Below are 24,458 nucleotides of genomic sequence, written 5' to 3' on the forward strand. Positions count from 1 at the left end.
AGCCAGGCTGTGTGATGAGCGGGGCATGTTCGACTCCATTCTGACAACTGTCAACACCATGATGGTCAGGTACCGAACTGACGGATCTCTTGCCGATGCAGGCTTCTCAGTGTCGTACAAGGCTGTTCCGGCGTAAATTGAAATAAAAACGCAAATTGAAATACTTACAAAACAACTTGATCTAAATTGTAATAAAAATCAATGTAATTTGTGATAAAGTTTGATGTAAATTGAAATACATTTTTACGTAATTTGTGGTAAAAATATACGTAAATAGTGATAATATCAGTTGCGGTAAAATGTAACAAATATTTACGTAAACAGTTTGCATCACTCGTAGATACGCGTGTTTGTTTTTCATTGCGCTTTGATCTATTGAACTCTTAAGTCCACTCGTAGATGAATTCTCCCTTCATGACCAGGTGTGTGTCCTTTAGCTTGACCTTTGTGGTCTGTGACAGTGATATCTGCTAGTTTGCTTTATCACGTGATCACACAGTAGTATGATCAAACGTATACCCTGAGTTTTGATGTGGAAAAATGTCATGACATCCCCTTACTCAAAATTAGTGGTCCATTCAGAAAATATGTTTTCAATTCTTGTTCAGTTATGTTATGAATAAGAATTTGCCGACTCGAGTGTTCACACAATGTGATGGCACACTAACGCATGCTCACAAGTGGTCAGCTCCGTTATGAAGGGACAGAAGTGTTTGACCGGAATTAAAGACAGGAAATAGCAAGCAGTCGAGGACTGATGGTCACTGAATGTCTCAAGTAGGGTCTCACGCAGCTGTACAAAGATGAAAAGGTTTAGAATTTGTCACATACATTACGGTATTACTGAATAAAACTTTATACGTGTTCTTCACTGGATTGTCTGATCCAGACTCGATTATTTACAGACCGCCGCCATATAGCTGGAATATTGCTGAGTGTGGCGTAGGTTTCTCCATTACAACACAGATCTCAGAGGTTGCCTTCAGACAGTTCAGTTCCGTCACTCGATACATATTACATAAGGGATTTATACTCAAACTTTATTTTCAAGCAGTTAACAGAACATTCCTATATTTTATATTTTAGACTGGATTAATGCTTAGTGTCCTCTAGGGTCGTGTCATTGTCAGTCGACGCATCCTTCGCCCAGTCCTGTTCCTGGCCGCTTCCGAACACAAGGAATATGACGTCAGCCACCAGGACGATTCCAACTGTTATGAAGAACACTTTCTGCCATTGTTCCTGACTTTTCTGGAAACAGATGACGATATCACAGCATTTTTCATTGCAACCAAAGAATGGTTTGTCTATCTTGGCGAACATGGATGACCAACCTGGCCACATTTTATTCTTCGTAATGTGTGTTTAGTATGCAGCAACCATGTTAAAACACATTCACACACGCTCACGCACGCACACACGCACGCACGCACACACACACACGAGGACTACCAGGTTCCAGGTTGTTCTGTAGAAGGGTGGTCACGTGCATCGTATCAACTTTTGATGGATATATCTAGCGTTATGTCTACTCTCACTACAATATGTTTGACTAGAAAGTGTTCCCATGAATTGCCAAATATGTCAGTTTAGAATGGTAGTTAATCACTATTACGAGGCAAGAAATTCATTAATAACCAAACACCTTTTCATCTATTAGAAATTGTCATGCATCACAGAACAAAACTTGTTTAACAAACTATCAGCATTATAAACATAATTGTTGACAGTTGGCGCGGAGGGGCGCACGGCAGCAACGGGAATAGACAAGTGCGGAGGGAGCGTCTCAAAATCTGTTCTGAATGATCTGTGACTTCGTCGTCAGTGGAGTGGCATCACAGTCGGAGCTGATGGAAGTAACAAGCGGCGCGACTTTGTTACGAGACCAGTAAGCTGCTTCAATAACATTGACAACCTTAGTTACACAGTGTTGACACATGTCAACAGTGATTGATTGTGTACGTACATCCAGCGTCATTGACGACGTTATCAGGGGGTTTGTGATGGTCCCTATTATGGCTACACTCAGCGTCACGCCCATGATCTGACCAGAGTACCTGAAAGAACAAATACCACGGTAAAGGTTCGACACTAAAACATCTATGTTATATTTTGTTATGTTACCTTAACGTTAAAAGTCACCGTTTCTCTACCTACCGGGTACCCATTCATCGATATGTAGCATGTTTCAAACACAGTCACATTACTAAGAAAGAGAGAGTGAGTTTAGTTTTACGCCTCATTACTATTCCAACGGTCTGTAAATAACCTAGGCTGGAGCAGACAACCCAGTGATCGAGAACATATGCATCGATCTGAGCAACTGGGAACCGATGACATGTGTCAGCCATACTAAGAAAGAACCATGTGATACAAATATCGTAGCTGCCTAGCAACGTCTCTCCCTGCTTTAGTTGCCCTGTGAAGGGGTTTGGAAATGTGCTACCTAGACAAGACAACATGATGCCATGAACAGACCTCCATTAAAATTATTACAGCGTTACCTCGGAGCTATGTCAAAGTAATTGACTCTGAAAGATGCCATTGTGGTTGAGTGTGACGTCATCGTCAGGGTCAAAAGCGCCACTGCCAACATTCTCTGGTCAGAATTCAGGAATCCAACTCCAGTCAACATGGCGGCGGGAACCACGGAACCTTGGGAAGAAAGCACCCAAACAGTCAACTCGTGTTGTTGTTGACGTGTTGTCAACTGCACATCGGGCTCATGTCTGAGACATACAGATCATAACGTTATATTAAATATTACATATAAATACATATACACACCAGTCTATATGATTCAGTTTTGAATAGTATTAGCCAGAGTTTGATACGTACAAGTGACCTACTTCAGAAGCTGAGACGTCAGTGATGTCATTTGTTTCTGGTATCGATGACGTGACAATAGAGTACACAGCCCTGAGCAGTACATTGTCATGCATCTGATCTCAAACAAGAGAGCTATTCTGGGAGTGGGGCGGGGATTCAGATATGTCCAGTGTAACAGTAAGCCATAGAAGCGTCCATACAATCATCAATACAATATGCCTGGGGTGGTCCTCATTCCTCACCCCGTCTGCCGCGAGCCTTTATTTTCTTAAGGTCATTGACTTCAGTGGTTGCTCATGACCCGGGAAAAGGTTTGGAGGCGAACCTGATTACAAACTACTAAATGGATATACACACTACTACACACTACTACCTGATTACACACACCAACACATGGTTAAATGCACTGCTACCTGGTTACACATATTTTTACACACTACTACCTGGTTACACACACTACTACCTAGTTAAACAAACCATTACGTGGTTACACATACTACTACCTAGTTACACACATTACTACCTGGTTACACACACCACGACCTAGTTACACACACTACTACCTAGGTATATACACCACTACCTGGTTACACACACTACTACCTGGTTACACACACTACTACCTGGTTACACATACTACTACCTAGGTATATACACTACTACCTGGTTACACACACTACTACCTAGGTATATACACTACTATCTGGTTACACACACCACTACCTGGCTACACACACCACTACCTGGTAACACACACTACTATCTGGTTACACACACAACTACCAGGTTACACACACTACTACCTGGTTACACACACTACTACCTAGGTATATACACTACTATCTGGTTACACACACTACTACCTGGTTACACACACCACTACCTGGTTAAACACACTACTATCTGGTTACACACATTACTACCTGGTTACACACACTACTACCTGGTTACACACACTACTACCTAGGTATATACACTACTATGTGGGTACACACACCACTACCTGGTTACACACACCACTACCTGGTTACACACACTACTACCTGGTTACACACACTACTACCTGGTTACACACACTATTACCTGGTTACATACACTACTATCTGGTTACACACACCACTATCTGGTTACACACACTACTACCTGGTTACACACACTACTACCTAGGTATATACACTACTATCTGGTTACACACACTATTACCTGGTTACACACACTACTACCTAGTTACACACATTACTACCTAGTTATACACACTATTACCAGGTTACACACACTACTACCTGGTTACACACACTACTACCTGGTTACACACACCACTACCGGTTACACACACTACTATCTGGTTACACACATTACTACCTGGTTACACACACTATTACCTGGTTACACACACTACTACCTAGGTATATGCACTACTATCTGGTTACACACACTACTACCTGGTTACACACACTATTACCTGGTTACACACACTACTATCTGGTTACACACATTACTACCTGGTTACACACACTTTTACCTGGTTACACACACTACTACCTAGGTATATACACTACTATCTGGTTACACACACTACTATCTGGTTACACACACTATTACCTGGTTACACACACTATTACCTGGTTACACACACTACTACCTGGTTACACACACCACTACCTGGTTACACACACTACTATCTGGTTACACACATTACTACCTGGTTACACACAGTAGTACCTGGTTACACACACTACTACCTAGGTATATACACTACTATCTGGTTACACACACTATTACCTGGTTACACACACTATTACCTGGTTACACACACTACTACCTAGGTATGTACACTACTATCTGGTTACACACACCACTACCTGGTTACACACACCACTACCTGGTTACACACACTACTATCTGGTTACACACACTACTACCTGGTTGCACACACTACTACCTAGTTACACACATTACTACCTAGTTATACACACTATTACCTGGTTACACACACTACTACCTGGTAACACACACTACTACCTGGTTACACACACTACTACCTGGTTACACACACCACTACCTGTTGCACACACTACTATCTGGTTACACACATTACTACCTGGTTGCACACACTATTACCTGGTTACACACACTACTACCTAGGTATATACACTACTATCTGGTTACACACACTATTGCCTGGTTACACACACTGTTACCTGGTTACACACACTACTACCTGGTTACACACACCACTACCTGGTTACACACACTACTATCTGGTTACACACATTACTACCTGGTTACACACACTATTACCTGGTTACACACACTACTGCCTAGGTATATACACTACTACCTAGTTAAACAAACCATTAACTGGTTACACACACCACTACCTGGTTACACACACCACTACCTGGTAACACACACTACTACCTAGCTACACACACTACTACCTGGTTACACACACCACTACCTGGTTACACACATTACTACCTGGTTACACACAGTCCTGCCTGGTTACACACACTACTACCTGGTTACACACACTACTGCCTGGGGAGTGAGTAAGTGAGTGAGTGAGTTTAGTTTTACGCCGCACACAGCAATATTCCAGCTATATGGCGGTGGTCTGTAAATAATCGAGTCTGGACCAGACAATCCAGTGACCAACAACATGAGCATCGATCTGCGCAACTGGGAACCGATGACATGTGTCAACCAAGCCAGCGAGCCTGACCACCCGATCCCGTTAGTCGCTTCTTACGACAAGCTGAGTCGCTATGGCAAGCATGGGTTGCTGAAGGCCTATTCTACCCCGGGACCTTCACTGCCTGGTTACACACACACTACTACCTAGTTACACACACTACTACCTGGTTACACACATTACTACCTGGTTGCACACACTACTACCTGGTTACACACACTACTACCTGGTTACACACACACACTTCTAGCTGGTTACACACACTACTACCTGGTTACACACACACTACTACCTGGTTACACTGTACGTGCACTAGCTGACAACACATGGATAGGATGAACTCACCTATAGTCTGGAACAACTTCCGGGTCACTGTAGTGGACAGGTAACCCTTGGTCAGCAGGGTGTCCGCAATGTAGGCAGAGACAATTGCTCCAATAGACCGGCCGATAAAAGGGAGAGAAGATAGGCTGCCGTTCTGATCAATATGAAATTGTTTTAAAAGGGTGAGTACTGTTGTCAACAGGGACCACACATCCAGGGACAAATCTGTCGGATGCTACGTTGAATTTAACGATATTCCAGCTGCATCAAGACACTGTTGGGAGCGGGGTCATGCATAGAAGGTGGAGGTAGGGAGGGGTGATGTGTGGAAGGCAGAAGTGCGGTGGGGTGGGATGTGGAAGGCGGAGTTGGGGCGGGGTGGTGTGTAAAAGGCGAACGTGGGGCGAGGTGGTGTGTAGAAGGCAAAAGTGGGGCGGGTAATGAGTAGACGGCGAAAGTGGGGCGGGTAATGTGTAGAAGGCGAAAGTGGGGCGGGTAATGTGTAGAAGGCGAAAGTGGGGCTGGGTGGTGTGTAGAAGGTGGAGTTGGGGCGGGGTGGTGTGTAGAAGGCGAAAGTGGGACGGGGTGGTGTGTAGAAGGCGGAGCTGGGGCGGGGTGGTGTGTGGAAGGTGAAAGTGGGGCGGGATGGCCTGTAGAGGGTGGATGTGGGGCGGGGCTGTGTGTAGAAATCGGATGTGGGGCGGGGTGGTGTGTAGAAGGTGAAGTTGGGGCGGGATGGTGTGTTGAAGGCGAAAGTGGGAGCGAGGTTTCGTGTAGAGGGTGGATGTGGGGCGGGGCTGTGTGTAGAAATCGGATGTGGGGCGGGGTGGTGTGTAGAAGGTGAAGTTGGGGCGGGATGGTGTGTAGAAGGCGAAAGTGGGAGCGAGGTTTCGTGTAGAGGGTGGATGTGGGGCGGGGCTGTGTGTAGAAATCGGATGTGGGGCGGGGTGGTGTGTAGAAGGTGAAGTTGGGGCGGGATGGTGTGTAGAAGGCGAAAGTGGGAGCGAGGTGGTGTGTAGAAGGCGAGAGTGGGGCGGGTTGGTGTGTAGAAGGCGAAAGTGGGGCGGGTAATGTGTGGAAGGCGAAAGTGGGGTGAGGTGGTGTGTAGAAGGCGAAAGTGGGGTGGGGTGGTGTGTAGAAGGCGACACTGGGGTGGGGTGGTGTGTAGAAGGCTGAAAGTGGGGAGGGGTGGTGTGTGGAAGGCTGAGGTGGGGTGAAGTGGTATATGGGAAACGGGAGGTGTTGTGTAGAAGACAGAGCTTGGCCGGGGTTGTGTGTAGAAGGCGGAAATGGAAAAAAAACAGCCTTTACACAATGTCTTCGTGTCGAGATGAAAAAAACACGTCTTAGTCGTGAGGGGCTAAAGCTTTAACCACTTGGCTACCGCTACGTCCAATTAACATGGGCTCATCACTGAGATGACGTTGAATCACTGTCAAGGAGCTCAAACTTGATCTATGTTAAACAATGCAATGATCTATGGAACGCCATAGCATCTGACCAGCATCTCACCTCTTTGATGCTGAACTTGAGGACGTCATCCATGTAAAGTGGTATGAACGTTGTCATCGACGTCAGCACCCATGCCTCAGAGAAGTGAAGTGTCACCAGCGCCCAGAACGGCGGCGACCTCACGATCTTGCTCCAGGGCGGCTGGAAAGGGTGACGTTACAGTCGGTTACAGACACCACAGTTACATCTCTGTCATGCTTAGCGCGTCTGTGGCGTAGTGGATAGGGTGTCTGACCTTAGAGATGGGAAGACTGTTGTTCGATTCCGTTACAAAAACTGATGTGACAAGAACTGGTCGCCTTTAAGTCAGTGTAATGTATTTGTGGAAGATATCAATAATAATTACAACAGGGTATTTCGGTGTTTCAACACTATTACTCGTATATTTTACATTTAATCGGATTCTTCATGAATAATGAGATGTCTTGAACCTAGATAATATTGCACCATTATATACTAAACAGGATACGTATTCATGTATTCGTATGCCTAATATATCTTGTATCAAGAATAGAAAATTCCGTTCTTTATATGTCAGAAATAACGCAATGTTTCCTCTAAAATATGCCTAAAATATGCTATATCAAGAATGGAAAACGCCGTTTTTATATGAAGAAATAATGCACTGTCTGTTTTTCAAAGCAAGAATGGACTATGTTCGGTTAGATCCTGCAGACGGTTCAGCAAGCTGCCATGGATTCCACTTCGTAGATCGAGGGAAAGTGCCAGCGAAGATGTCTGTCGCCATCTTCTATTCAGCTGTGCAGAGCTGTGTCCTTTATGATCTATGGTCTATCTCGTGGATGTCGTGTGTGCAACTTTGACACGTCGTGGTGTAACTGATTGTCGAAAGCGGCGCCAACTGACCCAATGACGAAACCCATGTCACAAACCCTTATCTTGACTCACGTGAACTGACCATTTCGTGCCTACAGCTAGGACGTTTTACCTTGACCGATGTCGTTCTGGTAGTTTTCCTGTAGTAGATGATGCGCTTCTCCCTGTCAGTCATCCGGGGGTGGGCCTCCGGGGAGTCGAACACGATCAGCAACCACAGAACCAGCCACACACAGCCACACCCTCCTGGCATTGTAAGCATCCATTCATATCATCTTAAAACTCATAACTTTTATCCTACTTGAGAACTATTTTCATGTTTCAGAAATTTGCATACCTACTTCGAATCTTCACACAGCCGAATTTCGTTTTCAATAACTTCATTGAAACGCAGTGCATTGATTACCTTCTATACATAGTAATGTTTTCAGGTGACTGTGTTATCTAGTGGGTGAGTTTAGTGCTACACCGATTTCAACAATATTCCAGCAACATGATGGCGAGGGAACCGAACCCAGGTCTTCAGCGAGACGAGAGAATGCTTTAACCATTTGGCTCCCCACCACCGCTGTAAAATCTAAGGGGCAAAAGCTTGCTGTGAGTTTGTGAGTTTCATGATAAGATGCCTCTCTACCGGGCTGTTTTGTCCTCCTAACTAACAACAGCATTTTCGATGACAAAATGTCAGACCCTTACCGTACGCATAGAAAATGAAGGGCCATCCCTCATCCAGAGGGATCCCACAGAGTAGGGCGGACACCACCGTCACTATGATACTGCCTACGTTTACACCTGGGGAGATAAACACATCAAATTGATGAGTCGTACAACTAGTATTACTTTCAGTAGTTCGAGGTGGTAGTACTGGTAGCAGTAGTAGTAGTAGTAGTAGTAGTAGTAGTAGTAGTAGTAATGGTAGTAGTTGTGGCAGCAGCAGCAGTAGTAGTAGCGGAGGCAAAAACAGCAGCAGTACTACTACTAGTAGTAGTGACTAGAGTATGTAAGCAGTAGCAGCAGTAGCAGCAGCAGTAGTAGTAGTAGTAGTGGTAGTAGTAGTGGTGGTAGTAGTAGTGGCAGCAGCAGTAGTAGTAGCGGCGGCAAAAACAGCAGTAGTACTACTAGTAGTAGTAGTGACTAGAGTATGTAAGCAGTAGTAGTAGTAGTAGTAGTAGTAGCAGCAGCAGCAGCAGCGGTGGCAAAAACAGCAACAGTACTACTAGTAGTAGTGACTAGAGTATGTAAGCCGTAGTAGTAGTAGCAGCAGCAGCAGTAGCAGTAGTAGTAGTAGTAGTAGTGGCAGCAGCAGTAGTAGTGGTGGTAGTAGTAGTAGCAGCAGCAGTAGTGGTAGTAGTAGTAGTAGTAGTAGCAGCAGCAGCAGTAGTAGTAGTAGTAGTGGCAGCAGCAGTAGTAGTGGTAGTAGAAGTAGTAGTGGCAGCAGCAGCAGCAGCAGTAGTAGTAGTAGTAGTAGTAGTAGTGGCAGCAGCAGCAGCAGTAGTAGTAGTAGTAGTGGCAGCAGCAGCAGCAGCAGTAGTAGTAGTAGTAGTAGTGGCAGCAGCAGCAGCAGCAGTAGTAGTAGTAGTAGTAGTAGTAGTAGTAGTAGTAGTAGTAGTAGTAGTAGTAGTAGTAGTAGTAGTAGTAGCAGTAGTAGTAACGGCGGCAAAAACAGCAGTAGTACTACTAGTAGTAGTAGTGACTAGAGTATGTAAGCCGTAGTAGTAGTATTAGTAGCAGCAGCAACGGCGGCGGCGGCGGCGGCGGCAGTAGTAGTAGTAGTAGTAGTAGTAGTAGTAGTAGTAGTAGTAGTAGTAGTAGTAGTAGTAGCAGCCGTGGCAAAAACAGCAACAGTACTACTAGTAGTAGTAGTGACTAGAGTATGTAAGCCGTAGTAGTAGTAGTAGCAGCAGCAACGGCGGCGGCGGCGGCGGCAGTAGTAGTAGTAGTAGTAGTAGTAGTAGTAGTAGTAGCAGCGGTGGCAAAAACAGCAACAGTACTACTAGTAGTAGTAGTGACTAGAGTATGTAAGCCGTAGTAGTAGTAGTAGCAGCAGCAACGGCGGCGGCGGCGGCGGCGGCGGCAGTAGTAGTAGTAGTAGTAGTAGTAGTAGTAGTAGTAGTAGTAGTAGTAGTAGTAGTAGTAGTAGTAGTAGTAGTAGTAGTAGTAGTAGTAGTAGTAGTAGTAGTAGTAGTGGCAGCAGCAGTAGCAGTAGTAGTAGTAGTAGTAGCAGCAGCAGTAGTAGTGGTAGTAGTAGTAGTGGCAGCAGCAGTAGTAGTGGTGGTGGTGGTGGCTAGAGTATATAAGCAGTAGTAGTAAAACGTGCGTAAACGAGGGGATTTCCCATCACTACAGGTGGTATAGATACGCATCAGTCAAAACGGTCATGTTAGATGGGGTAGCAACACGATGCCGTGTGTACTACTCACCTGAATTGGTAAAAGCAGCCAGCTGGGCCTTTTCCTTTATGGGAGCCCAGTGAGACCATAATACCTGCTGTGATGGCAGAACAACTCCCTTCAAAAGCAAAAAAGTGGAAAAAACCCAACTCACTCACATGTACAGTTCAGGAACTCCTTGATTCATAATGAGCATGATTGTACGTATTTTAGCTTTAAAAAGATAAGTTATGGTTAAAAGTTGAAACGATTAAAGGTTCGAATCTTGGTTTATTAGTACCATATCCATACATCCATGCTAACCTTCTTAGAGCGCTACCATTAAGCCTTGATCATTTGCTGGAACACTGTTTCAACCAGTCTAAGTAAACTTAGTGTCAGTGTATTTCGTTACACTCCACCACTGAGTCTAACAAAACCTAGTAGAAGGTCGCGTCAGGTAACCTTTAAGCGACCAATGACTGTCCAATCAAATGCGCGACGGTTAAGTAGATCTAACCAAACAGACAACAGCTACTATTTTGGGGTCGGAGGGACTTTCAAAATATTCAGGTCACAGACACAGAACTTTCCACATACAAAATCCGCATATAACATAATTGTTTGACCTGCAGTATATATGCTTTGGGGTTTCTGTTGACATGGTTACCATTAGCTAATATTTTCGCAAGATGACATCCTTGAATATTGTCAAAAACACGACTGTTTACTCACCATTGTCATGGTTGCAACATGCGCTGTGTGCATCACCCGGAAGCGATCGTACGCTGAATAGGATTCGGAATCGTTCGGGTACGAAACCTTTTCGAGATACAAAGTTTAATAGGTATGTGCGAATGTCCACTTTCGCGATTTGGTAAGCTGTGTTCTGATTGATCAATCTCAAAGGCTACCTGACGCGACCTCCCATAAGGTTTTGTCGGTAGTGGAGTGTAACGAAACGTACTGAGGATAAGTTTACTTAGACTGCTGTTTCAACGGGGTTCAAACCCAACTCATTCACTCATTCGCACACCCATTTCATTTCTTTCTATCTCGCACCTACCGAAGCAAATCCTAAGGTGACCCGAAGAGTGACAGCTAGGTAGAAGTTGACCCTGAACGCTACTGGCAGCAGCAGTGTGACGACAGAGCACGTGGTCAGGGATAACCCAATCATCTTCTTCGGTCCAAACCTGGTCGCTAGAAACCCGCCCACAAAGGGCGTGGTTAGGTAACCATAGTAATAACTTGAAAATAATACACCCTCCATGTTTCGAGAAAAGTAAGGGTTGATCTTCTGTGGAAGAAATAAATACACATATGCTGTTTACGAATAAACATATGTTGTTGTAAGCATGGACACAACAGCAGGATGATCTACACACATGTAACGGTGGGACAATGTGATCACCTTGATGAATCATACAATATGTATACATGTGTGTGTGTGTGTATTAAAAACTTTGCTGTAACTTCATTCGCCACCACTCGCCGGTTTCCGTAAAACTCTAAGAGGACGCTTGTTCCAGAACAACCCGAGTTGGTCACGAATGCTATAACATTAGCTCCGATCTTGAGAGTCTTTGTTTCAGGGCGTTGAGGCAAACCGTGACATTCAAGGTCATTGCTCTTTTGCAGCAGCGGGTATGTATGTGTGTCTAGTCTTGTTCAAGTATATAATTCATCGTGTGTAGCTGAAAGACCCACCAAGCATTGACTGTGATATGATTTAAACATATGAAACCTGTGATCGATATTATGAGCAACAGTTGTGACCGACATCGCCATGGTGACCATACGGGATCTCCATAGCTATTATGGTGCCAGTCTGAAATCAATATGTATAAACCACCCTGTCAAGGCAGATTGACGCTTTCTGGTATGTCCCGGGTATGAATCCACGACCCTCCACACACCGCGCAGATACTCTATCATTGCTGATATCTCTTACTTGAACAAATCTGTGACTTACTTGATGATGATATGCTCGTATAATTATCGGCCAATGATGATGATGATGATGATGATGATGAAGATGTAGAGGACCAGTAAAACAATGATGTGGAGGCAGGTGTTACAATATGTGTCTCACATTCTGTATCTAATTGGAAAAATATGACTAACTGCCTCTTTTTTCACCCTACCACCCTGTTTGGATTTTTCATGTACATTTCTGTTGTATCACGTACCATAAATATGACTGTATATTATGCATTTGTAATCTTCAAACTCTGGACAAAATGAAGAATATCTATCTATTTCTATCTATCTATCGCCATCCAACAAAACGGAGGTGAACTTTCGGTTTGACAATAGAAGGGGACTGGGAATTTAAGAAAACTGACAGGGTAAGGGATACACATTACATCTGATTACATGGCATCATACTGTCACCAAGGCAATTCCCAGTTCGGTTCTTTGTGTCCATCCCACTTCGACATTACCGTCTGGAAAAGTGAGATTTTACCGTATGAGCATGCACAGTGACAGTAAAGACAACACTTACGTACATGGACGGGCTCGCAGAAGGGGCCGTGACGTTCACACCAGATATATTCTGAGACATCAATGTGTAGCTGTAGTTGTAAGCGGCTGAAACGTTAGGAAACGACGTCGTTGAGTTTGCTGTAGAATTTGCAACATCGCCGACATCCATCTCCATGCACACCACTGCCATGCTGAGACAGTGACGTAATGTTATTAGTAGGACGGAAGCCATGGCACTCATGTAGGCAATGGCCCACCGACAGGAAGTGAACTTTGACACGATTGTGTCGTCAGGTGGAGGTAACTCTTCCTTTTCCTGTTGCAGCCATGATGATTTTTCATTCTCCTCTCCAATGTCGCCTTGAAAAGACGAAAATTCTTATTTGAAATAATATTATTCCTAGAAGGAATCTATTAGTTTAGAAATAGTTTTACTGAAAAATGTCATTGTAAGTACGTAGACAATATGCATATGGATCACTGGGGTTCGAATCTCTGTTTGGACAATACTTTTTTACAAAAAATCATCATCTAGACTCTTGTAATCGTTTATCTTTTGTATTTGTTATGAGTAGCATATGTTTCAAATGTGGACGAAATAGGTGAAAAACATTTGTTTTTAGAAAAGCAACACTCATTACATAAAATACACAAGAAGTGACACTCGCGATCCTAGAAACCTGATCGAAAACCAGACAGCCACACTATCTTAACGTGCAGTTCAAACAAATCATACGTTTCTCAGAAAGCATTGTGTTGAGCGTGTTGTTCATTCTTCTTCACCTCTGTGGTGTGTAGTGGTGAGAGCGTCCGCCTGGAGAGAGGTAGGTAGCGGGTTTGATCCCGGCCGCGTCATACCAAGAGACTTTTAAATCTGGTACGTGTTGGTCTTTTCCCGGTGCTCGGTATTAATGGGTACAACAAGGTCTTTTCGGCTCGGTGTCACTATAATGAGTCGGAGTTGGTTATTCATGCGTAACTGCGATATCTCAGTGATCTAGTACAAAAGAACCAGCTTGCGTCAAGGCTACTTAAGGCGGTCACACATACCCATGCAAGTACATCGTCAAAACCCATTTCTTCTCATCTCATTCATCTATGCACTCTCTTCCTTCTTTGTCACTCACACACTCGCTCATTCAGTATAACATACCGTGCCAGTCCCCCTCGGCGCGCCCTTCACGCTCCATGTCCGTGTTTGACACTTCACCTTCCATACAAGTCCATCTCGCAGTGACCGTCCCGACACACACACCAGCCACTGACCATGGACGGAGACCCCACAACGTTAAGAGCGGTGAAACGACAACTTGTACAGTCACACTTAAACCACAGATTGTAATGTACAACAATAACCAGTGTTAAGGAAATTTCCACGAATTGAAGCTTAACGACCGAGGTTGTAAGCGTCTTATATCAGTGCGATGTGCTTCCTGTCGCCGTGGTGGTTGACCAAGCGTGATACTGAGAGGTTTTCTCCACTTAGGTAAACAAAACATCTTGGCCACGACCTAAAGTCGTGCAGACACTGTTTAAAGATTAAAGGTCGCGAAAAGTAGTATTGCTGACATTTAAGGTGTAATGTTCATTGTTGGCACGACATTAGTGAGGATCATGTACAAAGGGAAGTCAGTCCTGGCAATTTGGCAGTGTCATTTCATTTCACCTTTGTAAGACAAGACTTCCTCTCGCTCCTCATCAAAAAGTGATAATAAATGAAAGGACGGGTTAATCGATTTAGCGATTTCGTTTCTCTAACAACTCATATACACCCCATCTACATAGGACCATCGAGCTATACGTACATCGAGACAAACAGGTCAAAGTGATGTCGAGGATTCCAAAGGAACCAGGAATTGGCACAAATCACACACAGATTAACGGGGCGCTGACAAACCGCTGGCTCATGTGCTCAACCTTTTAGTTTAATAGTGTGTCGAACCGAAGGTAAAGTGATTTAAGGAGTGATTCCAACGGTTGGAATTACTGCATACCTCACACAAAGCGTATCAAACTATTATTTCGTTGTAACGAGCTCTTAAGGCTAAACACATAAACATGTGCAGGATGGTGCGAGCCGTAGCTTTGCGTTTGCAAAGGGAACTCAATTGCTCCCCCAACAATAAAATCCTCCTGACGCAATCAACAGCGAGGCAGTCAATACATACAAATACACAGCTAGGTAGGGAACCGGGACTGCTCCAGAAGTCTTCCTGTATGTAGTCAATCTGCTCAATGAAAACCCTAGTTACATATATTGCTTCTGAACATCTCAGACAAGCCACAGCTACAGTGCAGTCCCATAAGTCACCTCCCTACAGCTTGACGATTTGACGGCTACGGCCCGCTCGACGGTTATGTATTCGTATCAGGTTCCGTTTGAAAACATTATACAAGTTACTGTTGCAAGTTTGACCCCGGCAGACATAGTGTGTCAAGAAGTGTCTAAAAGTGTAGTTGCATTCATGTCGTGTGGTGTCTGTACCACTTGGACCTGTGGACCTGTGGAACAACGAGGCCTGAGTTCGAATCCCGATGCTACCTTGACTGTGTTACGATACGTTTTAGGGAGTTTTTTCCCATTCCCCTTCGTTTCTCAGAACACCTCAGATAACGGTACAACGCCACTTTATCTGTAATGAAAGAAATGGTTCCTATATTTACTCCATGTACCTGTACACAACCTGGCATTCTGGAAGATCTGGGCTAGAATTCGTCGGCGCTAATTAGAGGCAACTAACGGGATCGGGTGATCAGGCATGATGAATGTCCTCGTATACCTCTTGTGTAGATCTATGCTCATGAGGTGAATCATTGGATTGTCTGGTGGGGAATCGATTGTTCACTGCCATATTGCTGAAATACGTCTGAATGCGGCAAAGAAGCAGGGCAAACACAGAGCACCTGCAAAGCGTCGACGCACCAAGTAGCATAATGATGTGCACACAATAATTATGCTAAAGCTTAGTCAGCTTGACCTGATTAAGTGAATAATAGTGCATTGCGTGACCTGGTCACAACTGGTTGGGTCCATTATTGTGAAGGGGTGTGCGTTTGTCAGTCGATTGTCAACATGTCAACAGCCGAGACAAGGTCACCGTTTGACTTTCTCAAGCGTCGACCAATGAGAGTGCTTGCGTTGACCACACACCCTTATGTGGCCTTATCGTCCTTGCTATCGTCCGCAATTTGTGTCAAGATCGTTTAGTTGAGGGTCAAAATCGGCTTTCAATCGACTTGAAAACAGAACTGGTAGGTGTCATGAGTGGTGATCGACAGGCCAGTCACCCATGATTATGTTTAGATGAAGTAGCATGGGTAGGGTACACCGAAGTGTCCGGCCTTGTCTTGCATTTGATATAGTGTACCGTCAAGCGTTTCAAGTCGTGGGGTCATCTCATTTTTTAAATATTTTTTTAAAAAAAAAAAGAATCTTTAATCCTCGCAGAGACACGGGGGCCTGAGGGAATATATATATATATATATATATATATATATATATATATATATATATATATATATATATATATATATATATATGTATATATATATGTATATATATATGTATATATATATATATATATACGCACGTCTCTCTATGTATATATATTGGCTCAAGTCAAGCTGAACAAGCTGTGGTGACAATGGGCTGAACATGACATATTTCCTCTATTAGCGATGATGGTAAAGTAAGTGCAATAACAGCCAGGTCTCTCAAAAGCGCAGGATCTGGTAGTTTGTTAAACGTGTCAGCACTTTCATGGCTGAATTCAGATCGATGTATGATTTCACGTGGGAAAATCATGGCCTATGTTTTGATAAATATTTTGAAAATGAGATCTGGATTGTCATCTGTGATTATTGCATGTGGTGTTTGTCAAGGTCTCAAAGCTGATAGCTGTAACCCTTTCTCATTGTTTCTGAAACCTAGATCTCAACCGGTGTCCAGGTTACAAGATTGGTGTCAGCGCATGCATTTTGGACGGTGGTTACGGTGAATATGTTGTGGTGGTGACGGTGAATATGTGAATATGTTGTGAGAGCGGTGAATATGTTGAGGTGGTGGTGATGATCTGGTGAACATGACGGTGGTGGTGGATATATTGTGTTGACGTTGAATACGTTGTGGTGATGACGGTGAATACGTTGTGGTGGTGACGGTGAATGTGTGGTGATGGCAGTGAATGTGCTGTGGTGGTGGTGAATATGCTGTAGTGGTGGTGGTGAATGTGATGTGGTGGCGCATGTGGTGTGGCGATGGTGAATATGTTGTGGTGATGACGGCGAATATGTTGTGGTGATGACGGTGAATATGTTGTGGCGATGGTGAATATGTTGTGTGATGACGGTGAATATGTTGGGCAGAAGGACAGATTAGGTATAAGAATTGTTCGGTATTATGAGCCTGCTGGATTTCGGATCTTTGATATCTTATTAAAGGCACGGGGCGGTAGGGTAGCCTAGTGGTTAAAGCGTTTGTCACGCTGAAGACCAGTGTTCGATTCCCCACATGCATAAAATATTGCTGGAATATATACTCGCTCACTGAAAAAAAGGCATAGCGAAACATACGCTCAACTTTTTACTGAAAACCATCAAATAGTGCTGTTACCACCGTCGTGAGACGGTGAGGACACTGTGCCCCTTTCGGTGGTATCAGTAAAAAGCACGTGTAAATGTAATCAGCTGTTCACCAGAAAAAACACACATGTACAAACGGACACACCCATGACCTTAATTAGTTTGGAAACTTGCATGCCTTTCACATGGATGTTTTTTCTGACCTTATCTGATGGCTCGTGGTCTTTATAACGTAATGTGAGTTGATTAAAGAGGCCGTCAGATGTATGAAAAGATCTAAATGTGGATTATATAATGTTAAAAGTCACATAGAGATGAACTGATAATAGATTCATATGTCTATTTCTGTCTGTAATCTGCGATAAAAACAGACAGTGAATGGTCCTGCGTGCACCAACGTATTGTCCTTCATAACAGATTAGATAGCGGCAACCGTGTTCCAGATTGACCAACACTATTCTGCTGTGCTTTCATACACAGGCGCGTGGTCAATGGGCGTATTTTAGGAATGACCTTCGCCTTGGGTTATGTTATGATGCCCAGACTGAAAGTCAACCCAGAAATCGCTCACACAAAAGTGTAAAATAAGTAAATGAGCAGACGAGATCAATGAATAATTAAAACGATGCTATGATACCATGACTGAGCAGGCGTATATGAATCAGGATCGACTAATATTGATATGGGTGTTTCTCGAAAAGGTGAACGTATGCTTCCTCATCGGTGCAAAATGCTGGTTGATCTTTGCTCGGGCGTGTCTAAGCTTGCCCGCATGGCTAATGAAAATTGAGGAGCTGATTATGTTACTTGACAATTTTAGTGACAAAATCCACCCCCAAAACCTGAACAAACATTCACATGCTCGTTGTCACAAATAATTATCTAAGTCGTAAGCAGTAACGTCACTGGTCAGTTCTGAAGTGCCAGTGATTCCCCACTGGTTGAAAGTAAACGGACGGCAAGGAAGTGTTCTCCGACCCTGAGGAAATCAGAGATGATGAACAGATAGATTTACATGTACAGGCATATAAGGCAGAGGATGGTGAGGCCCAAACAGCTCAAGATTTTGACTGTAACAACTGCAATGATAGTGATGGCATCATCTCAGATGCAGACAGTTATGATGTGGATTCTTCCACCAGTAATGACGACAAATGTCTTTACAGGTCACATGCAACCCCTCAAAAAATAACTTATTTAAAACACAGTTATCACTTATTCATGACACGTGATATGCAGAAAGAACTCATGTGCACTAGCCATAAATCAATGTATTTGTTTATAGTGTATAGCCTGATAGGTGTTAAGTTCAAATTGCATGTGGTCAATGATTGAAGTTGTATATTGCATATTATCATTAGCAGACAGGCAGGCAGACACATAGGTGTCAATAAAACAGAAATTGAGTTTTGTCTGTGACAGAACCACTTGTTACAATCAATACATTTTTCTGTGTTTTAAAAGACACGTATTAAAACATTTCATTTTTCAAGGTGAGCAATTTTTAACGGTGAAATTAGCATTTCTAGTGATACACTTTCTTCAAACCCTGGTATGGGAGCAGTGTATGGGAGCAGTGTATATTTATAACTGCAGACTTAGATACACGTAATCACATGAAACATCACTTTTTCTCCAACTTCGACCTCAGCGATAATCCTTTCACGCATCACTTGCTGCGTTTTTACGAGGCACCTTTCCGGTTCAAGTCGAGCGGACCTAATCACTGCGCATGTGCTACGGACGCCCAGGGCTGGGGTGAAAATAGTGAATCGTTTGAACTTTCGCGGGGTTTCTTTCATCGTGTTATTTTGTAACTAACTTTATGAGATGAATTTGCATTTTTTACTTTAAGTCCAAACCGAAATGTATCAGAATCTGCAAAGTTCGGTTTTGCGTTGCATGTGATCTTTACGATAATTTAATATGAAGACAATTTTCCCCTGCAACGCGTTTTGCAGGTGATAATAAAATAAACTCCGTCCGTGCGTCCGTGCACACGTGTCTTTTCCGGAGCAGATCTTTAAAACCATTCAATATTTCCTTACTAAAGTTGGTAGATAGATAGGCCAGGCGATCTACTGGTGCTTTTGCTTAATTGGGGAATTCTGAATTATATATTTTTGGTGTTAAGACAAGATAAGACATACTTTATTACCTCGAGAGGAATTTGGTTTACGAATGAAAGTGCATTGACATTTGAGGGGAAATGTCAAACAGAATACATAAAGTAAATAGTAAATAGTAAATAAATACACTCTGATACCACATATACAGGCAAACACATAACTTACGAACAGGACAGCATGAGCTAGAGCGAACCCGATAAATTACACCAAGAACCCGACCCTACCCTTCTTTTAAAAGGCGGATGCTTGTGGGGATGAAAGATTTTTGGGCTCCGTTAGTTTTAAAACGTGGCTGTAGGTATCGGCGTCCAGACGGTAAGAGGGAGTACTCCTGGTACAGCACGTGGCTGGGATCGGACAGGATTTTCTTGGAGCAATGTAAAACATGTTCTTCAAAGAGGGACGATATGGTGTTAAAGGTGATACCTGATGTTTTGCTTGCAGTTAATACAATTTTGCTCATATGGGATATATGTTTAGCAGACAGATTGCCATAGAAACACTGCAACGAGAATGTCAAAACAGATTCAACAAAACAACGATAAAAACATGAGAGGCTGTGGTGATTAACATTAAAAGATCGCACTAGGCGCATAAAGTGTAGTCTTTGTTGGCATTTCTTAAAGATATAATCTGCATTTGCATTCCACGATAATTTATTGTCAATGATAGTGCCAAGGTATTTATACTCTGTTACGATATCAACAGCGGTATTGTCAATTTCGACAGGTTCAAGCTTATCCATTTTGGTCCTGAAATCTTCAATAAGTTCCATTGTCTCCTTCACATTTAACAAGAGGAAATTGCCCTTACACCAAGATACAAAGTTCCGGATTTCGTCACTGTAATGCAGTTCACTGTCAGTGATCAGACCTACAAGAGCCGCATCATCGGCAAATTTGACAGTGAGGTAATCAGAATGTTGGCTTGTGCAATCATTTCTGTATAGAGTGAAAAGTACGGGCGAGATGAGGCAACCCTGGGGAGCTCCAGTATTAGTGACAAGTGTAGATGAGGTAACAGAATTAAAATGAACGAATTGTGGGCTTTGGGTGAGAAAACTTTCAATCCATAATAAAAGATAACCATTAACGCTCATGTTTGACAACTTCTGGAGTAAAATGTGGGGTTGAATCGTGTTAAAAGCGAGGAAAAATCAGTCAAAATCAAAAAGTATTCGAACATATGACTTAGGCACTTCAAGATGTTTGTGGAAATGGTTTAAAATAACAAGTTTTGCATCTTCAACTCCACGCCTGGCCCTGTATGCAAACTGTAGCGGATCTAACAAATGACCGACATCAAGTAGGAGAAAAGTTTACAGAATACGCTCAAGACACTTCATGGCTATGGATGCTAAAGCAACTGGTTTATAGTCATTCAACTCTTTAGGTTTGCATTTCTTCGATATCAGGACGATCTTTGATGCTTTCCAAATCGTAGGTATGACGTGTGCATCAATGGAGCGCTGGAATAATCCATTGAATACATAACAGCTGTTCACTGCACAGTTTCAACACACTGCCATCACGGTAGTCTGGTCCTGATGCTTTCCTTACGTTGATTTTGGCGAACTGTTTTTTCACTGACTCCGTAGATATTACAATCCTTGTGTCACTGGCTGATCGTATGTTGTCAATGAAGTTATTCAGTTCAGCAGAGAAATCCTGGTTGTCGAATCTCGTGTAGAAGGTGTTGAGCTCCTCTGCATATTCACGATCGTCTGCTAACGTGAGACTTTGGTGTTTGTGCCAGTCATAGTTTTCACGCTTTGCCATGCTGTTCGACTGGTGCTCTCACGAAACTGGGATTCGACCTTCTCCTTGTATTTCTCTTTACACTTCCGAGTTTGAATGACGATATCCTTCTGAACTGATCTCATCAGATTTGAGTCTTTGGCACAGAATGCTCGTCATTTAGCAGGAGTTTCATTTCCTTTGTTACCCAAGGCTTGTTGTTGGGGAAGATCTTGATATCTCACCTGGATGACGTTATCAACACGTGACTTTATGTATCCGTTGACTACGCCAGTAAGTTCGTTGATGTCACCATGGTTTCCACGGCAACAAGTTTGACTTTGACTAAAATTGGTGGTAACGCTCTTTTCTGGAGCAGAACCTGTAAACCTATTTTCACCAAATTTCGTACATACGCATATCTAGTGGTAAACTGGTGCCTTTTGTAGTTTTGGAATTCAGAGTAAAATATTTTTTTGTATTTCCGTGGCAACAATTTTGGCTTCAACTGAAGTAGGCGGTATTGCTCCTTTATGGAGCAGAACCTAAACACCTTTCAATGTTCTCCGTCCACTTTCCTATTGATTGTTGTTACACAAATTGTGACAAAATGACACGACATGGCAGACCCTCTTATTCATTTAATGAAATGACTGATTTCATGACTGACAGTAACATATATACGCCAAAACATTTCCCTTAATCATAGCTTGTAGGCATATTCATGACGAGTATTTTGCCATTGAGGAGGATATTGATGACTTCGTCTTTTTGTTTGAGCATGTATGGATATTCTGAGAGTGCGCGCCACAAATGTCAGGGGCTCAGACATTGAAACAATCATTCGGAAACAATTTTGCTTGTGAAATGAATACTCTAACTATTCTCACAAGCGCTGTTTTATTGTCCATAAATTATCATGAATTATTCGGGCCAGTAAGGTGCGTGAAGGGCCAGTGACATTCTTGGTTCACTAGTCCTACTGGCTAGTGACAGTTTGAATACTTCTAACACTGTCGGTGGCACCCGTCATAAACATATGCTGTGTCTAGTCAGTTGTTCACCTGAAATAGTGGCTCAAGCCAAAAATAGGGAATTACATTATTGTTTTCACTGATGCATCAAACTTGGAAATGTTCCACACACATCTACCATATTTGTTTTAAAGCTTCATTGAGTCACTGAATGCTGTAACCATGATAAAAAAAATCTGAGCAAGGGTGCTTTGGCGTTCTTTGAAATTTTGGTAATAGGAGCTCTACCGGTTGTATTTCCAAGTCCCTGAAATGTAAACACCAAAGAATAGGGCTGGTGAGTATTTTCCTCGGCATGAATCAAAAGTTGAATATTGTAAAGGTTGAAATCATTCCATCTGCCGTATGGATATTTTTTGTCATTCTGAATCTTTATGCAAAGATCTATATATGAAGCAGTTGAAGCTGTCTCCTATGTCACCTCAATTCTAAATAATTAATTATCTAATTAATTCTTGATTTATATGCAAGAACTCACAGCTGGTGTAACTATGGATGTCCTCTTCCTGCTGAAGTGTTTGACACCCAACTTACACAAAGATCAATTTCACCTCCTGTTTTTTTCTGCTTTTCATTTTTTTGGCAAAATGTCTGGAACCTCTGAAGATAGCTATGTTGGTATATATGTGTTCAGCACGTTTATATATAAACGCTTTATTACATGACTGCCAACACGATTGCTTAGTGGTCTCTCACAGTATATATAGTACGTACGTACTCTGCTCAAGACTTCAGGTAGCGAGGTTTATTCAGGCTCGAATACGTGAACAAGGAAGTCACATATCGCTGTGAAGTGTTCCTTACAAGCGTTCATCATGGAAGTGAGAAAGACATGTAAAGCAATCATTTCACATTAGACCCTGACATTTTACGAGTGCTTCAATTAGCTGCCACCCGCCCGCATAAGACAAACAATTTAAATAGTCACCGACTTATAACTGTAGTACCCATCTTGCCTGTGTCTAATCTTCTTGGTTCAAAGTAAATTGTTGTACACTTATCAATGTGTAATCTTCGAAAAATGCTCTCATGCGGTCACACATAAATCCTTGGCTATGTTTTCGTGGTTTATAGAATGTAGGAACCGTTTGTTCGTTTCTTTTTATGAATCATACAGCAGTTCGTTGTGTTTTGTCTCAGATGACAGCATTCCAATGATACAAAGGCGGTTAGCAAATATCTATATGGGCCAGAAGAACACATGACTGTTTTCACCAAAGTTTCGCTGCAATGGGTCACACTGACATGTGAATTGTGCTTGAACCTTTTTCACCTTCACGTATGGGACGTAACCTGGTACACCTACGGAATACCGGGTAAGACTACAGAATGCCGGATACCTTCCGCCATCTTTGAAAGCAAGCAAGTTTACATTTGGTTAAGGTTAGGGTTTCGTTAAGGTTTAAGGTTGGGGTATGGTTTAGGGTTAGGCTTATTGCTATCGTTAGGGTGACGTGACAGAAAACAATATGGCTGGTAGGTATCCGGTATTCGATACAGGTACAGAATACCGGGTGCCTACCAGCCATATTGTTTAGTGTCATGGCACCCTAACGCTAAACCGTTTTGATTACAAAAGATTCTGACACTCATTAGTGCGATGCCATATTTTTCGGGAATTTGTGACACCATCGGGCTCGAACCCGTATTTCATGATGTGTGGACGTGTGATAATCGACCTCGGATCTTTTTTTTTTTAAAAAAACCCAAACAAAAAAAAAAAAAAAACAAAAAAAAAAAAGTCCACTAACAGTCGGTTGACGAGAAGCAGATTACCTACCGATATTATCGTGCAGACTTGACCTCCTTAACTGACGGCTGCGACCAGGTGTCAAGGGTTATCTCCATATTATGGTTTAACTCAGTCATACGTGCGGGTTTCTCTGCCGCAGGATACTCGCCATGCACGTATAAAAAATGAA

The 24,458-nt window shown here is 42.9% G+C and overlaps 1 protein-coding gene across 1 annotated transcript; it reads right to left on the reverse strand.

Annotated features, from left to right (window-relative positions):
* Positions 1-1,092: 1,092 nt before the first annotated feature.
* Positions 1,093-14,246, reverse strand: LOC137268728 (sialin-like). Its single transcript, XM_067803315.1, has 11 exons — positions 14,210-14,246; positions 13,076-13,416; positions 11,633-11,866; positions 10,618-10,705; positions 8,894-8,989; positions 8,310-8,443; positions 7,361-7,501; positions 5,870-6,002; positions 2,505-2,655; positions 1,967-2,057; positions 1,093-1,251 (listed from the first exon to the last, which is right to left on the reverse strand). Exons 1-11 carry the CDS (start codon positions 14,244-14,246, stop codon positions 1,093-1,095), a joined length of 1,605 nt encoding a protein of 534 aa, XP_067659416.1.
* Between the last annotated feature and the right edge of the window lie 10,212 nt (positions 14,247-24,458).

Source organism: Haliotis asinina, chromosome 16 (assembly GCF_037392515.1).
Source record: "Haliotis asinina isolate JCU_RB_2024 chromosome 16, JCU_Hal_asi_v2, whole genome shotgun sequence".
NCBI lineage: Eukaryota > Metazoa > Mollusca > Gastropoda > Lepetellida > Haliotidae > Haliotis > Haliotis asinina.

Bases quoted from the DNA above. Each gene is read 5' to 3' on its own strand.
- LOC137268728 (XM_067803315.1), bottom strand. From the start codon at position 14,246: ATGGAGCGTGAAGGGCGCGCCGAGGGGGACTGGCACG. The intron at 11,867-13,075 runs GTAAGTGTTGTC...TTTCTTCCACAG, and splicing joins CTGCGAGCCCGTCCATGTAC to AAGATCAACCCTTACTTTTC. The intron at 7,502-8,309 runs GTAAAACGTCCT...CACCCTTTCCAG, and splicing joins CCAGAACGACATCGGTCAAG to CCGCCCTGGAGCAAGATCGT.